Here is a 17,948-nt window from a genome sequence, read left to right as displayed (position 1 = left end):
ACTGTTTTTAATATATTAAGGGTGTGTTTGTCTGGGGGATTGGATTTTTTGTCACTATTCATCCAATTTTTTTCCCCCAAAAATATCAAATCATACATCTATTTTTCATTTTTTATACTCCCCCGTCCCACATAATTTGTCACTATTTTCTATTTTCGTCTGTCCCACATAATTTGTCATTTCTATTTTTGGAAATATAATTATGCATTTTAATCGCATTTTAAATTTTAAATTTTATAATTTTTTTAATTTTAATTAAACTATTTACTTATTTTAATCTTAATCTATAATTATTTTTACTAATATACTTTTTAATTACTTATTAATTATACTTTACCTAAATTTCCGTGTCTACAGTAATACACCCATGTTACATGGGACAGAGGGAATATTATACTAAAAATCAATTTTACAATCAAAATATCACATCAACACCTATTTATATCACATCATACAACTATTCAAATTCAAATATTTTACTATTCAAATCCCAACTCAAAATCCAACTCCAAACAAACACACCCTAAGTATATACACTCCAAACAAACACACCCTAAGTATATACTCCCTCTATTCCAAAACCGACATTTGGTACAGACATGAAAATTAAAGAATAATAGTATTATATTGATAATTGATATAAAAGTATTTTTAAATGACCAAAATATTCATGCTTTATATAATTATTGTGAAAAAGTAGAGATATATTTTTTTTTTTTTTTTGTAAAAAAATGGAGAGTAATATATATTTTTAAAAAATTAATATTCAATACAAAATTTTTTTTTGGTTAATTTTTGTTCATTTTACTTAAAAGTATTTTTATATCAAATTTCACCCAATTTTTACTATTTTCATCAATTTTTTTTTTAAAAAAACATCAAATTAAACACCTATTTTTTTTTTATATACTATACTAAAAATCAATTATTCAAATTCAAAACTTTTACCATTCAAATCTCAAACCAAAATCCAAATCCCAGACACACCCTTACGGTTCAAAAATTAAAAAATGCGCCCGTGCATCATTCACCACCTATGTTTCGTTTCACTTCGGTTCAATTCCACGTGTTTTTAACCATAGCTGGAGACGAAAACATGGTAAAAATCTAAAGAATATATAGGTAAAAAGGATGATTCTCCTAAAATTCATGGATCACTTCTAAAAATGCAAACAAATGATGAAATCCCATACTCCCTATGCAACTTACCCAATGGCGAAACCGAACCTAATTCTCTGTCCAGGTGTGTTTACACTTGGTGCAGACGTAAAATATAGTCATCGGTTCATCTGCTGACCTCGTCTGAACTTGGGTGAAAGAAGCTTCCCCGTGGTTGCACTCGGGACAAGACACACCTGCAAAACAATCAACTCATCAAATGTTCCCAAATCCAAAACACATAAATATGTGTGCATTGGGATTCATATCCAAGAACGATACCTACACAAGAAATGGCCAGAAATATATATATATATATATATTATATTTATCTATGTATGGATTCACATTTTTTGAAACAAGTCAATTGTCTTGGAGGTTGGTAGGATTTAATGATCATTTCATCAATGATTAAAGGAAGGGTTTCTAATCTTGGTTCTGTCACGATATGAAAACAAACAAATTCGCAAACATTGATAGCAAGATCCTCAAATAGGTACCAAAAGGATCAAAGTAATGGTTCAGATGGTTTGCAATTTCGCGATCTTCAGCAAATATGAAAATGAAAATTCTAAAAATCGAAAACCCCCAAGCATATAAAATTCAAAGTGTCTGTTCTAGCAACCATCAAGTATTATAGTTCTCAAGAGAAGATATTAAAAACAAAAAAATAAAAAATAAAAAATCTCACTTGTAGTTTTGTTTAAATACACCCTATCGGCTTCAGAGAAAATTGGGTCTACTGGTTTCTTCCGCAAGCGCATACGTCTTTTTATCTTACCCTGTTGGAAGAAAGATTCAAGCAAAATATATAAGCAAGTGATTCAAGCATGTAGAGGAAGATAATTAGAGAAGAGGTTGTGCATAGATAAGATTAGATTAGATTAGATACCTCTATGTTGCATATGTAAGGACAAGTTGGACAGAAAAGTCTAGTAGAAGAATGGTGCATTTCACAGAGCAGCATGTTCGCACAAAACGGGCAGAACTCCATTGATGCCCGCTGCTATAACCCTACGATGACAAAAGCATTTACCAGAATTCAAGTACTTATTAATTGGATTTTTAGCAATTGAGTCAGCCAGAAAATGTGATTGATAAGCCCCAGCTATGGCAGTTCTTTTGTAGATCTTACCACATATTTTTACTGTTCAAATTCTTCTCCCTCGAAAAAATATCAAGTCAAAAAAATTATTTTTCTTATTTTCTATTATACCGTAAATTTATTTTACATTCAAAAATCACATTAATATATATTCAATTTCATCCTTTTTCTATTCAAAAATTCAAATAAAAAATCCCAAACCCACAAACAAACACACCAGTAAGACTTGTTCACTTAACATTTTTTGCTGGAACGAATCCCATGAATTTTATTAAAGAAATACCATTTACACACATATTAACACAATATATATAATATATATTTTATCTTCTCACAAAAAGTAAATAATTCAACGCAATATTATTTTTTATATTACAAACACAATTCTCTATGCTTAAAATAAAAACACATCTACTTACTTGTATAACTTTCCATTTGATTCTACTATTCCAACTTTCTTTTTCCTAAAAAAAAATAACTCAAATACCTATTTTTATTTATTATATTACACTAGAATCTAATTTTATATTCAAAACATAGTATCAATACACATTTATATCACATCAAACAACTATTTGAATTTAAAATTTTACTATTTAAAACCAAAATCTTACAAGCAAACAACAAACTCGTAGAAAACATATAACGAAGCAGGTATTAAAGAACCAGCGAAGGTAAATGACGATTCTATTAAGATGGAAATTAAAAGTCAACAAAAAGAAGAAAAATATATAAGAACAATGATCGTAACAAACTTTCAGCATAACCACAATCAAAAAGCGAAAACAAAAAATCGCAACCAGGTCAAGAAACAGCACAATAGTGTACAGCCAATACTTCCATTAGTTATTAGGGGTGTGTTTGTTTTGGGATTTTTCCCCAAATACACTGTTCATTCAATATTTTCCCTCCAAAAACATCAAATCAAACACCTATTTTTTATTTCTATATTATATTAAAAATCAATTTTACATTCAAAACATCACATCAACACCTATTTATATCATATCATACAACTATTCAAATTCAAAATTTTAACTATTTAAATCTCAACTCAAAATCCAAACCCCCAAACAAACACACCATAGGTATTCAAACTTAACAGTACCAGATATTCAAGGTGTGTTCTTTTATCCAATTTCGAAAAATTTCTACTATTCATCAAAATTTTCAACCAACAACATCAAATCAAAAATCTAATTTTCATTTTTTATATTATACTATTAATCACTTGTACATTCAAATCATCACAGCACATGTTTATTTATATCAGATCATCCAAATATTTCAATTCAAAATTTTTACGACTAAGATTCCAAGAAAAAAATCCAATCCCCCAAAATAACAAACAGCAGTAATCAACCAAAAAAAAAAGTACCAAAACGGCATGGAATGTTCACCATAAAACCGCTGTGAATTTTTCACTAATTTCGGCATTTATCATTCTACGAGGCATTTAATCGAACACATGGCGTGCATATCTCGCACTAAATTACTGGACAACTAAACTAAACGAGCAAGAAAAAACTGCTATTTGATTTGAGAATAATAACCTTTTGGTGCAATCGAAAGCTTACTGGATCCACTGATTATATCGAGAGGGTCCGGGAGAATGAAATCAGAAAATTCCACTATACATGAATATATTATTTATATATATATATATTCAGATATATGTAATGTTTTCCATAATATTTTCTAGGGTTTAGGTGCAGAACCTTACCGTGGGTTCACGATGTCGCCGTCTTTGATTTCTCTTAAATTGTTGGGGAAGAAGAAGAAGACGGAAAAGAAGAAAAGAAGAGAAGGTCGATTGGGGCGGCGTTGGCGTATAGATGTTCAATCCTCTGTTGATCAGTGAAAATATAGTGAAAATAAGTTATGATTGTTTGGGGCTTTCGAATTGAGTTGGGATTTGAATTTGTTTGGGGCTTTCGAATTGAGTTGGGATTTTAACGCTAAAAATTTTGAATTTGAATAATTATAGGGTTATGTGATATTTTGATGTAAAATTAATTTTTAATAGTATAATATAAAAAAGGGAAAAAATTAGGTCTCAATATAATCAAAATTAATCAATTTTGGTCTCAATGTAAAAAATTCATCAATTTTGGTCAAATATAACCAAAATTTATCAATTTTGGTCCCAATATAAAAATTCATCAATTTTGGTCGCAATATAAACAATTTCAATCAATTTTGGTCCCATTATAAACAATTTTTATCAATTTTGGTCCAATCGTTAAAAAACTAACCGAAATTGCTGACGTGGACATAACGGAGGTGACGTGGCAGTTGACCTGGAAAAAGTACACGGCCATGTACAATTATACACGGCTATGTTGTTACCGGGCCATGTATATATCAATGTATAATTATACATGGCCATGTTGTTACACGGCCATGTACAATTATACACGACTATGTTGTTACATGACCATATATATTTCAGTGTATAATTATATATGACCATGTTGTTACACGACCATGTATAATTCTACACGGCCGTGTATCTTTCTGTTTCGGTCTAAAATTTTAATTTTTTGTTATATTTTTATTTATTTTTTTTGAATTTAGAATAGTTGATATAGTTAAAATAGAAAAAAAAAAAATAATCATAATATAATTAAAATATATCAATTTTAGTTCAAATATAAGTATTTATCGAGTATGTTCTTTGGGAAGATTTTGTCTAAAATTATACTATTTAACAAAAATTTCAATACATTAATTGGATGTTTGTAAGAGAAATTTTTTTACTAAATTGATAAATTTTGGTTATTTACGTGACGTGGACACTGAAATAGTGTTTGATTTGATGTTTTTGGGAAAAAAAATTGGATAAATAGTGTAAATCCAATCCAATTCTCCAAAAAAATACACCCTAAATAAAAATTAATAATATTTTTAGTTTGGAAGGTATTAAGTTCCGTCGAAATTTACCCAATGCAATGCGTATTTTTTGGTAGCCGACTGTTGATTTTCAAGTCATAAAATAATAATATAAATAATATTTTATATTAATGTATAATTAATTTATTAAAATATAAAATTAATATTTTAAATGAGATATGAAAATAGTAAACAAATAGGTAGAGTTTGGAGTAATATAATAATTCTTCGGTACGGTCACATTTATGTTTTTATGTTGTTGTATTTAATATTAAAATTATTTTTATATTTGTATAATTTTTTATATCACGTCATTCTATCAGTATTACAAGATATTAATTGAAGTATTTTTATAATTTTTTTTTAATTTATACTACATTTTGATATAATAATTAATATTTAAAAACTATATAGTAAAAAGTAAATGAGACTCGAGTTGAAAGGTAGTATAAAAATCTTTTAAGTTATAAGTGCATATGACAATTTTATTTTTTTTAAAAAGTAATTGTATATGTAATTGTATATTTGTAGTTTAGGTAAAAGTTAAAAATATTTTAATATTAAAATATAATTATTTTTATTAAATTAAAAACAGATATTTTAAAGTGAAATAAACAAAAATAATAAAAAAATATTTTGAGTTAGGACATAGTGATATTTTAACATATCTCGGGACAATGACTATTTGTTTTAATATTGTTATTTAGATAATTTATATTAGTAATTATTAATAATAAATTATTTTATTATTTTTAATATTAGTAGTATTAGATTCTAAAAATATAAAATAATATATAAATATAATTAAAAAAATAAAATATATATTAAATAGTTAATATTATGTTCATTAAGATATATACTATATAAATATAAATATTATTTTGTAAACAATAAATAATACTTAGTCTGTTTATAATTAACTATTTATTTACTTTTTGCACGTAATTTTAAAAATATTAATATTATAATTAGATGGAGTATGAATAAAGTAAAAATGATTAAAATAACTTTATTAGTATGTATGATATAAAAATAATGATATTTGTGTAATATATTGTAAGTTGTAAGGGTATTTGTAAAGTTAGTTAGGTAGATAGTGCCGTTAGTAAAAAAAATGAATACTTTGTTATGAGACGGACTAAAATGAAAAAATGGATACTTTATCATGGGAAAATGGAGTAAAATTTTATATAATATAAATAAATAATACTCCCTCTGTCCCAAATACCATGCCCACATTTCCATTTCTGTCTGTCTTGTCACTTTTTTTTTTAAATGATTACACACTTTAATCTCATTTTAAATTTTTAAATTTTATTTTTTTAATTTTAATTAAACTAATTAGTTATCTTAATCTTAATTAATAATTATTTATATTATAGGATAATTATTTTCACTAATATATTTTTAATTATCTACTAATTACACATCTTCTAAAATACCATGTATACAGCGTAGCAGACACGGTACCTGGGACGGAGGGAGTATATATTTATGCTTAAGTTAAATTAGTTTTTTTTAAAAAAATAAAAATTTTAAATATAAATGAAAATATTTATATATCGAAAAATAAAAATAAATAAATTAAAGAGAAAATTTTAGCTTGAATTTGATATTAAAATAATGTATAATGAAATATTTTATGATAGAAAAAAATATATATTTTTTAAAAAAAGGTAGACTCCGAATAATAGAAACTTTGGGTGAATGACTAAATAAACAAACACTAAGTTAGTAATGATTGAAATTTTTTAAGGTAATGATTGAAATTTTTTAAGATGATATTTATGAGTTTTTTTTTTTATATTGAGAACAAAAATTTGAAATTAATTTTTTCTCGGTAAAATGTTATTTAAATTAAAATCAATTTAAGAAATAAATAAATCACAAATCAAATCCAAACAAACCCAATTTCTACGGAACTTTCTCTCGTCTTAGAAAAATCAGCAAATAGACATACTCCTCCAAGCGATCGATCGATCTAGGATTCCTTGAGAATCAGGGAGTCAATTTCCTTCTCCAAACTCACAATCGACCATTCACAACCTTCGGAAGTTTTGACCTCACAGGATTTATCCAATTTCGTCGGCAAAAATCCTTGGTTTTGATCACCGGTTAAACCCTGATTGCAGTTCCGGCTAATTTATCGGCGGAGATGGTGCTGAAGCAGAAGATCCACGATGCGTTCAAGGGGACTGTGGAGCGAATGACGGGCCCCCGCACCGTCTCCGCTTTCAAAGAAAAAGGCGTTCTAAGCATCAACGAGTTTATTCTCGCCGGCGATAACCTTGTCTCCAAGTGCCCTACCTGGTCTTGGTAAAATTCCTCGCTCACTCCAACTTATTTTATAGCTGTTTATGTGTGGAATTGGGATTTGGGAGTAATTATGGGTAGCATAATTAGAAATCTGTTGTTTCTAGATGATAATTGATGCTAAGTTTGTAATTTTCTCAGTATAAAAGGAAGAGGACATAAAAGTGTAATGTGGATTTGTTGCGATTTTTTAATGGTTTTGGTTATGTTTTAGTTTTTGTTTCCTAAGTTTGCCATTTGTGTTCGTCGAAAGCTTACACAGTTGTAATCTGGAACGGTAATATATGCATTTGTGGAAAAGAATTGAGGAATTGGGTTGATTCTATGGGGAGAAATTGTTTCCGACTTCTTGGTTTGGGCGGTGATAAAATGGGGCATTATTTTGATATTTGATTGCATCTTATTGGTATGTTCTGCAGGGAATCGGGCGAGCCTAGCAAGAGGAAGTCGTATCTGCCACAAGATAAGCAGTTCTTGGTGACTAGAAATGGTTAGTGGATCTTTATCCTGAGTTTTGATTCAGCTTCAATGGTGTTATTATGGATGTTGTTGTATAATTGTTTTGATATTAAACTGCCGTTGATGGTTTTATCTTGGTGTCGATATCTTTAAAACTTCAATCAACTTATGTAGCATGATGTTATCACTTAAAGTCCTTATATTAGTGATGTGTTTGTGCTTGTGATGTTTTGAAGCGCTTTAGATTTACAAATTTTTTAATAGAAAATAGATGTTGAATTTTATGTTTGAATGAAAAAATAAGTTTTGGATGTGATCTTTTTAATAATAAAAAAAATGGATTGGATATGATTTTTAGAGGAAAATATATTTTAACATTTGGAACGGGTTATTAGTTTTAAAAATTTGAACATAGCTGAATTTATGGTGGGTTACGGGTTTGATCGAAAACCCTCCCTGACCCATCCCAAGCCCATTTAAATTAATAGTTTTCAAAATGGAAGTTACAAATCTTTATAATTATACATGTCTAAATTTCAAATTCTATATTATTATGGTCATATTCATTGATTTTATTTTCAAATTTTCACAATTTCAACCTTGCTGACTACAATTGCTGTATCTTCCCACTCACCTTCTTTGTGGACTACAATTATTGTATCGTCCACTCACAAGCATACCATCAATTCTATGATCGATTTTTTAAAAGTTTAAGTATTTTTAACTGTTTTTTTTTTTTTTTTCCTTATATCATATTGTATGATCAAAAGTAAATAAATTTATATATACATATATTTTTATATTGAATGACTACCTTTTTAAAATCTATGTTCATGAAATATTTTGCAGTTTTCTTCTCTTGTTGCCATTTCTTGGTCTTACTATGTCTTTTTGTGCAGTTGCCTGTCTCCGTAGAGCTTCTTCAATTGAAAAAGAGTATGAGGATGCTGGAGGTGAAGTACTACTTGATGATGAGGATGATGATGGATGGCTGGCAACCCATGGAAAACCTAAAGGTACGTGGTCTACATTTCCCGGAAGAAAGAAATGCTGTGAACTAGGTTAGTTACGTTGGTTCTGCTTGTTCATTTGTTGAATTCGAGCTTCTCTTTCCTCTAGAAAATAAAAATGAAGAGGATGAAAATTTGCCATCAATGGAGACACTAGAAATCAGCTCAAACACTAGAAAAATACAATCCATCTCATCTTATTTTGGAGGAGGTGAAGAGGAGGATATTCCAGACATGGATGAACTTGAAGGCACGGACAACCTCGTTGAAACTGATCCTGTAAGTTATTAACTCTCTGATGTAACTGATAGTTTCTAGTATTGCTAGTTTGTGCCTTTGCAATATATGATGTGGTAGAAGAAACCTTGAGCTTATTATAAAATTCAATTTTTGCATATTTGTATGTTTTATTCTTACTATGAAATCGTTATATATTCTTAGTTACTTTCTTAGTTTAAATGTTGGATAATTTTTTGTACAAGCTTATCTCCACGCTGATAAACTGCAGGTAGCAATTTTAATTTATTTACTTTTTTTTTTTTTTCGAACGAGTGTAGGCCACTCTCCAGAACGCTTACCTTGTAGCTCATGAGCCTGAAGATGACAACATCCTACGAACTCGAACATATGATGTCACCATCACGTAAGCTTTAATATAGCTTGAAAATATTCTTTACCAGTGAAGTTCGGTCACCTTGCCTGACAATATCTCACTCAGGTACGACAAGTATTACCAAACTCCTCGTGTGTGGCTCACTGGATATGATGAGGTTAGTTATGTATTATTTTTTATCTGTATTTTTTTCTTCGATGTTATGGTTTAATATGTTATTCATCCAACCTCTTGAGCCATTTAAAATGAACAATTCATGTTCAGAGCAGAATCCTTAGAAGGTGATAAATACCTGCTTGTTTATTCTTCTCTGTTGCAGTCAAGGATGCTTTTGCAACCTGAATTTGTGCTCGAAGATGTCAGTCAAGACCATGCACGAAAAACTGTAAGACAAATTGTCTGTCTTAATGATTCGGAATTATTTTTACCTAGCTTTCTTAGAAAAATAGAAAACTTCTCGAGGTTGTAGTGTCGATATCTAAGAGCATTACAATTGGTGAAACGATGGAAATGTTTTTTGGTTTTATGTCTTTGTTATATTTATTTAGGTCTTTCAATCGTTTGACCGTAATTCAGCAATTTGTTGCTTATGATTGATATTATCTATGCATTGAGGTCAGGTGACAATCGAAGACCATCCTCATTTGGCTGGGAAACATGCTTCCATTCATCCATGCCGCCATGGGGCTGTAATGAAAAAAATTATCGACGTTCTAATGTCACGGGGGGTGGAGCCTGAAGTGGACAAGTAAATTTCTTCACTATATATATATATATATATATTTGAATAATGACTGCTATTTGTGGGATACCATTACTTAGTTCAATCCTTCGGGATACCCTAACCATGCTTTGGTATATGAAAGCTCACATTCTTCATTATTTCTTAAACTTTAGTTGTATCGATCAGTCGTGCAGTATTCTTTAATATGTATTATATATCATGGTCTAATATTGGTAACTTTTCCAATCATGTTATGTTTATCGGCATAAGTTTGTACGAATTATTATTTGCCTTTTTCAGGTACCTCTTCTTGTTCTTGAAATTTATGGCCTCTGTGATACCTACTATTGAGTACGATAACACTATGGACTTCGATCTCGGCAGCACAAGCTCCTGATTTCAAGGTTACGTTTCTAAATGTTCTATTTATTCGGCTTTTAATCTGCGCCTTGTTTATCTCTCGTCTTTTCTCATGCTGTTCATAATTAAATGTTATTCTACTTCGCAACGTTCATTTCAATTAACACTATCAGAAGGAGCATGAGCAGTTTACTCATTTCACATAATGTGTAAAAGTATCAGGATTTGCTTTTTCGTATCTTTGACAACTATTTTACGGATTTGAAGCTCGAGAGTGAATCACAAAAAACTATTCTTTCTCAATGGAGTTTTTACATCTTTCTCTGTCATTATTATTCAGAAACGTCTAAATCTTTTCGCCTGATGATATCACAGATTCGGGATCTCGGATCTCGCTGGTTTTTGCTTCTTGCAGATTTACGGCATTCATTATTGTGAAACTCCAAGTCGTCTCATTCTACAACGCTGCGATTTCTGGGCAACGGTTGGTTACGCCATTCTTATGTGTACATGTTCGAAAACTTCATATTTAATTTGTTTTTGTCTTGTTGATTTAGTTCTACTCTTTGATGACATTACTGGCCTATTGGCATCAAAATGTTGCTGGACCTGTGCCATGGTTTTCATATTTATATGCATATATATATATATATTGCATGTCTATATTTAGTGAAATTATTACATATGAGACTGTCATTTTTCTCTTTTCAAGTTAAATCATATGTATAAAAATGAACAGTAAATTTGTGTCTTAACACTCATGCGTGGACCTCTATATGTCGACCCTTATGGTTTGTAGGTTATCAAAGATAAATTACTTCAAGAGATTTTGCAAAAATAGAAAATCGTATATGTAAAAATGGAGTTATGAGTTGGTGATGTGTAAGAACATCTCCAATACACTATCTCTTTCTCCAAATTTTCCGGTTTAGTGCCCTATGACGCTACCCCTTATAAATGGGTTTATTCGATCCTATTCTCGGAACATGTGTTTCGAGTGCTTAAGACTATACCACGGGCGCAATTTGAAAATTATTATTATTAATTTTTTTTTTTTAACTTAAAACTCATTTTTCACCCAAGTTCAAAATGCAACAAACGCAATTTCTCAGCGGCGGAGGCCGATGACTCCTAATGGTGGTGGACGTAGAGATGGCAAAATTTGGCACTAACTCGAAAATTCGATGGCAAAATTTGGCACTAACTCGAAAATTCGACCCGAATCTGGCGCCCGGCCCGGCCAGCTCGAATTTCAGATTAAATGTAATTGTAAATTTTAAATTTATAATTATATTACAAAATGATTTTATATAAAGTCAAATGTAAATATAAAGTCATGAGTTCAATTTGAAAGCAGATTGTGTTCGGGCTTAAATTTTCTGATTCAATTTTAAACTGGGCTGTGCCTAGTTGGCCCAATATATTCTCGGGTCGATCCGGCAAGAAAAAATCGGTTGGCCCGATTTGCCAACCTTAGATGGACTGATGTAGCCGGAAGGAATCAAAATCACTCTCCAATTGTTAGCCATGAAAATTAACTTTAATGTATTCTTCATCTTCTAATTCAAAAAATCCTCCACCAAATCTAAAATATATAAACAAAATTTTATCTTTATTTATCTATGGATATAAATACATACAAAATCCTCAAACTTCCATTATGGCAAGCATCAACATCCGACATTAGAGTTTCTAATTCAATCTGTTTTTCAAAACTTAAAGAATTTATGTAAGTAGAAATCTAAATTATTCAATAATAACAATAATAATATTACAAAATTATCATTATTTTTTACATTAATACATTCACAAGAACAAAAGATTTTTATCTATACTTTTTACCATCACTGTAAAATCAATATTTTTTAAATTATGTGCCTATCACAACTAAGACATATACAATAGTAAAAAAAAACAAAATACTCCCTTGTAGTATCCATTTTTCACGTAGTTTTAGAAATATTAGTATTATATTGGAATATAGTAGGAATAATGTAGAAATGACTAAAATAACCTTATTAGTATGTGTGATATAAAGATAATGACATTTGTGTAATATATTGTAAATTGTAAGGGTATTTGTAATGTTAAGTAGATAATACAGTTACTAAAAAAAATAAATACTTTGTTATGAAACGAAGTAAAATGAAAAAATTGATATTTGTTATGGGATTGAGGGAGTATATGCAATAATAAAAATATCAAATTTATTTTACACACTTACAAAAATTAATAAAATATTATTATTGTTGAACACAAAAAAAAATAATAATAATAAATAATAGCAGCAGGATTCTGGATGGGTCTAGATATAAGCCAAACGACCCAGAAGTCGGGCAAAAAAGAAGTCGGACAAGGAAGGATGATCGACCGATACGTGGTCGGACAGGACAAGGTCGGGCACGGAGATCGGACGTGATAAAGTCGGACACGGAAGTCAGATAGGACCTGGTCGGGCCAAGCTTAAAGGTCGGGCGCAAACAGGCCGAATTCGAAAATCGGGTATGGTAAGGTCTGGTGTGGAGAGGAGGCATGATAAGGTCTGGCGTAATGAGGTCGGGCAGTGAAATAGCATGTGCAGGTCGGGTGAGAGAGCAGTTTTGGGGCGGTTGGAGGAAGTTGCAATTGACGAACGGTTGGAGGAAGTTGCAACTGGCGAACGGTTTTTGAAGGTTGGACGTGGTAGGACGGTTGACACACGTGTCAATAGAAGAGAACTTTTGGGGCGGTTAACAGCGATTATGGTAACCGACCAGATAGCGGTTCGAACCGTTTCTTCAACAGGGTTATTTAAGGATCCGGTGCTGTTCGAAAAAAGGCATCTTCAATCAACTTCAACTACGCAAAGTCAGATTTGGGGATCACTACTTTATTTTCAGTCCTATTTTATATTTGTCTTATTCTTATTTATGTATTCTACAATGTTTAGAGATTCTTAATTTCAAGCACTAATTCTATCAAATTCGAAGATATTTCTTTATTTTCGTATTTTACTTTTTATTGTTGAAAAATAGCATCAACAATTTGGCGACCACAGTGGGAGAAAGGCAAGATTGCTGATCCTACGTCAACGGAGAGTTTCATATGACTGAGGTCCGGCCGAATCGTCGAAAGGATCCACATGGCAGGCTCACAGCCCCAAGTATCTTCAACATCGATAGGAGAAACAATTTCATCACCTGCTATGCCGAATGCAAGGGACGCACCACAAGTACCTGCCGATTGAATGTCATATGTTCAACACTTGAACAACAAGCATACTCTGGCTATGCAGAATATGTTGCGTGAGCAACAGAACATCATGCTGCGCGAGCAACAAAATCTAATGCAGAACATGTTGGATAAGGCGTTTTCCAGATTCACCCTGCATTCAAACATGTCTCCAGCCGTGTCACCTTCTCGTTTTTAGGCGACTTTCTCAGGATCAACGTTTGTAGGACCAACATACGTTGACAGTACATTTCCAAGCGTCACAACTTTCAACCGAACAGATATGGGGAAGACTCCTTTAACTTTTCCCAGATAATGTTTCTTTGGGACCGGGGGTTGATAATACCCAGCCGAATGAGAGGTTGGGGGTACAGGCTCACAATCCCCTCCCAGCCGAGCCAACTATCCTTAGAGAAGAGAGGTTGGGGAACAGACTATTCATCCCATTCTGGTGTTCGATCCAATTCCACCAGGATAGATCCGGAGGAAATCGCTCAAGTTTTACGGGTGCATTTCGGCATGAATCCGCAAACGATAAACATGCCGGTTTATCAGAGACCATTTCCAGAGAGAATCATCAACGATTATCCTCTCCCAAGGAATTATCGACCGCCAGACTTTCATGTTTTTTCAGGAGAAGACGGATCATCCACTATAGAGCATGTGGGTCGGTTCACAGCACAGTTAGGAGAAGTCGGTAATAACCCTTTTTATAAACTGCAACTATTTAGCTTGTCTCTTACCAGGACAGCTTTTTCATGGTTTGTAAATATGCCACCTGGGCAAATACAAACTTGGGAAGGTTTAGAGATGGTGTTCCATGCTAGATTTATCAACCCTTTACCAGCCGTCTCTCTTTCCGATTTGTTGGAAATGAAACAATGTCCGGAAGAGTCAGCCTCACAGTTCATCGAAAGGATACGGTTGATGAAAGGACGATGTCTTACAGTAATCAATGAAAAAGAGTTGACCAACTTAGTGGTCTGCAATATGCATGATCGGTTGAGAGAGGCACTCACTGCTCACGATGTGGAGGGAGTAGGATTCTGGATGGATCTGGATATAAGCCAAACGGCCCAGAAGTCGGACAAAAAAGAAGTCGGACAAGGAAGGATGATCGACCGATACGTGGTCGGACAGGACAAGGTCGGGCACGGAGATCGGACGTGATAAAGTCGGACACGGAAGTCAGACAGGACCTGGTCGGGCCAAGCTTAAAGGTCGGGCGCAAACAGGCCGAATTCGAAAGTCGGGTATGGTAAGGTCTGGTGTGGAGATGAGGCAGGATAAGGTCGGGCGTAATGAGGTCGGATAGTAAAGTAGCATGAGCAGGTCGGGTGAGAGAGCAGTTCTGGAGCGGTTGGAGGAAGTTGCAACTGGCGAACGGTTTTTGAAGGTCGGACGTGGTAGGACGGTTGACGCACGTGTCAATAGAAGAGAACTTTTGGGGCGGTTAACAGCGGTTATGGTAACCGACCAGATAGCCGTTCGAACCGTTTCTTCAACATGGTTATTTAAGGATCCGGTGCTATTCGAAAAAAGACATCTTCAATCAACTTCAACTAAACAAAGTCAGATTTGGGGATCACCACTTTATTTTCAGTTCTATTTTATATTTTTCTTATTGTTATTTAAGTATTCTACAGTGTTTAGAGATTCTTAATTTCAGGCACTAATTTTATCGAATTCGAAAATATTTCTTTATTTTCGGATTTTACTTTTTATTGTTGAAAAATAGCATCAACAATTATTTTTCCATATACTAAAAAATTCAAATAAATACTTTTCAGTATAATTAATATAACTCCAATAAAGATATAGTATAGATAGCCCAACATTGTTGAACTTTGGGCCTTGGGGTTCTGTATTAATTAGGCCCATAGTTTAATGTTCTTCATCTTTCATTGAAAAACCATCGTCATCGTCATCTCCCTCCCCAATCCCCCGGCGGCGAAGGTGTGGGGCCACGGCCGGAGCAATGGGTAATTCTTCTTCTTCTTTCTACTGATTCGAAATTGTGACATTGGAGGTCATGCAATTTTTTTTTTTTTTTTAATTTATATTTTTTCTTGAATTTTGATTCTATTTGGTTTGTTGGGGAATTTGTAGGTGCCTACACGTACATGTCGGTGTTATGGAAGAAGTAGCAATCGGATGTGATGCGGTTCTTGCTTAGGGTTCGCTGCTGGGAGTACCGCCAGCTTCCCTCTATCGTGCGAGTTGCCCATCCCACCCGCCCCGACAAGGCTAGGCGCCTCGGCTACAGCGCCAAGCAGGTGCCAATTCGTAATTATATTTTTGTTCATTGGCATTAGCTTTCGAAGATTGGTTGAATCTGATGCGCGTGACGATTTAGAATAAGAAATTGACTTAGGATTCGTAAAATTTAGGGTTTAGGGTTTTTCAATTTAGTATCGTCCTGTTCTTCTGTCAGTGTTGTGTAATTCCTATTTCAATTCATCAAAATCGTAGGTTGAAAGGGCTTGATCACACCCTTTCTAATAAAATTTCTCCCTCCATAGAAAAGTTTATACACTTTCATATATTTGATTGTTCGATTTTGTTCCTATTCTGTATCATCTGATGTATCTGTTGTCTTGTATTGTTGTGCCTAACACTTGATGTGGTGTAATGCTTGTCAGACAACTAAGACAAAAGCCTTTTTATTCACATTTATGTTCATTAGTTCTTGTTAGGTTTCGTGTATATGCAATTGGTGAATAAAATCTCTTAAAATTTGCAGGGGTATGTGGTTTACAGAGTTCGTGTTAGACGTGGTGGAAGGAAGAGGCCGGTTCCTAAGGGTATTGTGTACGGTAAGCCCAGAAACCAGGGTGTCACTCAGCTGAAATCTCAGAAGAACAAATGAGTAACGGCCGAGGAATGTGCTGGCCGGAAACTTGGTGGTCTTAGGGTTCTGAATTCCTACTGGATCAATGAGGTTTGCATAGCAGATTCGCCCTTAATTTTTTATCTTTTTTATTTCTATTTTCCTTCAACAAGCCGATGAATTTGTATCGACTCTGCATCAAACATCACAAAATTGGATTACACAGAACATTAGACAAATTGCAGAGTTCTTCAGAAAGTCCTCTTGGCTTAATGTATTTAGGGATGTCTGAAATATATACACTAGTTAGAAATCGAATGTGTATATATATATATATATATATAGTAGAATATTCAAAATCTTGATATGCAGCTAGTTATTTCATATTTTTGATAATTTTGATTGTCTGATACTTGCACTTTAATGATAACTCTGTATTTTCTCATCAGGACTCCACCTACAAGTACATTGAAGTAATCTTGGTGGATCCGGCGCATTCTGCCGTCCGCAATGACCCAAGGATCAACTGGATCTGCAATCCAGTGCATAAACACAGGGAATTTCGCGGGCTCACTTCTGCTGGGAAGAAATACAGAGGTCTTCGAGGAAGAGGCCACCTCAACCACAAAGCAATGCCTTCTAGAAGGGCTACATGGAAGAGGAACCAGACCCTCTCCCTTCGACGCTATCGCTGATCTACTGGAGTTTTTTAGGTACTTCTATTATATCTATATATATATTTAGTTATATGAACTATCATGATTTATATCTTATACATTCTTTTGCCAAATTTTGAGGGATTTTTATGAATTGTGAATTTACAATGACTACTAGAGCATGTCTTGAGGTTTTGGTGATATAATATGAGATTTTGTGTTTTTTTTTTTAAATAGTGTCTGCCTTCAAAATATTTGTAAGAGTGGTCCTAAACTAAAGAAAATAAATATATTATCATGGGGTATGGATGTTATATGGTTTTGATTTTTATTTTTTCTAAGGGGCCAAGAATCTGTAGTATTGTCTATTGTATGTTATGAAATCTGGTTTATAGTTTGGTCAAAAATAGCCTAACCTTAAAGGTGTTTATGCACTGGTCCATCCTTCAATTAGTTATTATTTCCATCACCATATCCTTGCCTTTTCCTTTCATTGTAAATGTTTCTATTTTACTTTCTGCTTTATTGGGCTTTGTTTGAAATTTTGATCATGTCATCAAATTTGAGTGAAAAATAGCTTAAAACAAAATTCAACCTGTTTGGATTTGGATTTGGATT

General features: G+C 32.6%; 2 protein-coding genes and 1 pseudogene across 5 annotated transcripts; 2 read left to right on the top strand and 1 right to left on the bottom strand.

The window, feature by feature from the left end:
* Window positions 1-1,003: 1,003 nt before the first annotated feature.
* Window positions 1,004-4,179, bottom strand: LOC127256340 (uncharacterized). Of its 3 annotated transcripts, none has more exons than XM_051282312.1 (4): window positions 3,982-4,179; window positions 2,051-2,172; window positions 1,850-1,940; window positions 1,004-1,355 (listed from the first exon to the last, which is right to left on the bottom strand). In XM_051282312.1, the coding sequence occupies exons 2-4, from the start codon at window positions 2,150-2,152 to the stop codon at window positions 1,228-1,230; spliced, it is 321 nt and encodes a 106-aa protein (XP_051138269.1). In that variant the 5' UTR covers window positions 2,153-2,172; window positions 3,982-4,179; the 3' UTR covers window positions 1,004-1,227. The 3 variants fall into 3 exon arrangements, with proteins under 3 accessions (XP_051138269.1, XP_051138268.1, XP_051138270.1); XM_051282311.1 differs by having other exon boundaries at window positions 3,987-4,173; XM_051282313.1 differs by lacking the exon at window positions 3,982-4,179 and adding an exon at window positions 3,817-3,912.
* Window positions 4,180-7,053: 2,874 nt separating this feature from the next.
* Window positions 7,054-11,317, top strand: LOC127256503 (autophagy-related protein 3). Of its 2 annotated transcripts, none has more exons than XM_051282545.1 (10): window positions 7,054-7,471; window positions 7,888-7,958; window positions 8,827-8,943; window positions 9,047-9,216; window positions 9,495-9,580; window positions 9,656-9,707; window positions 9,870-9,935; window positions 10,171-10,298; window positions 10,575-10,678; window positions 11,050-11,317. In XM_051282545.1, exons 1-9 carry the CDS (start codon window positions 7,311-7,313, stop codon window positions 10,669-10,671), a joined length of 948 nt encoding a protein of 315 aa, XP_051138502.1. In that variant the 5' UTR covers window positions 7,054-7,310; the 3' UTR covers window positions 10,672-10,678; window positions 11,050-11,317. The 2 variants fall into 2 exon arrangements, with proteins under 2 accessions (XP_051138502.1, XP_051138501.1); XM_051282544.1 differs by having other exon boundaries at window positions 11,010-11,317.
* Window positions 11,318-15,168: 3,851 nt separating this feature from the next.
* LOC127256056 (60S ribosomal protein L15-like) lies at window positions 15,169-17,564 on the top strand (annotated as a pseudogene).
* The last annotated feature ends 384 nt before the right edge of the window (window positions 17,565-17,948 follow it).

The sequence above is a fragment of the Andrographis paniculata genome, unplaced genomic scaffold (assembly GCF_009805555.1).
Source record: "Andrographis paniculata isolate CXL003 unplaced genomic scaffold, ASM980555v1 Contig55END, whole genome shotgun sequence".
Taxonomy (NCBI): domain Eukaryota; kingdom Viridiplantae; phylum Streptophyta; class Magnoliopsida; order Lamiales; family Acanthaceae; genus Andrographis; species Andrographis paniculata.
Note: the sequence above shows the minus strand (reverse complement) of the source record. Positions and strands in the feature narration are given on the sequence as shown.

What these genes read in the sequence shown, in the direction of transcription:
- LOC127256340 (XM_051282312.1), bottom strand. Translation starts at nt 2,152, where the DNA reads ATGGAGTTCTGCCCGTTTTGTGCGAACATGCTGCTCTGTGAAATGCAC. An exon ending in CTTACATATGCAACATAGAG is followed by an intron (nt 1,941 to 2,050) that starts GTATCTAATCTA and finishes TTCTTCCAACAG; the next exon opens with GGTAAGATAAAAAGACGTAT. An exon ending in GTATTTAAACAAAACTACAA is followed by an intron (nt 1,356 to 1,849) that starts GTGAGATTTTTT and finishes ATTGTTTTGCAG; the next exon opens with GTGTGTCTTGTCCCGAGTGC.
- LOC127256503 (XM_051282545.1), top strand. Translation starts at nt 7,311, where the DNA reads ATGGTGCTGAAGCAGAAGATCCACGATGCGTTCAAGGGGACTGTGGAG. An exon ending in GGCTCACTGGATATGATGAG is followed by an intron (nt 9,708 to 9,869) that starts GTTAGTTATGTA and finishes TCTCTGTTGCAG; the next exon opens with TCAAGGATGCTTTTGCAACC. An exon ending in GTGGAGCCTGAAGTGGACAA is followed by an intron (nt 10,299 to 10,574) that starts GTAAATTTCTTC and finishes TGCCTTTTTCAG; the next exon opens with GTACCTCTTCTTGTTCTTGA.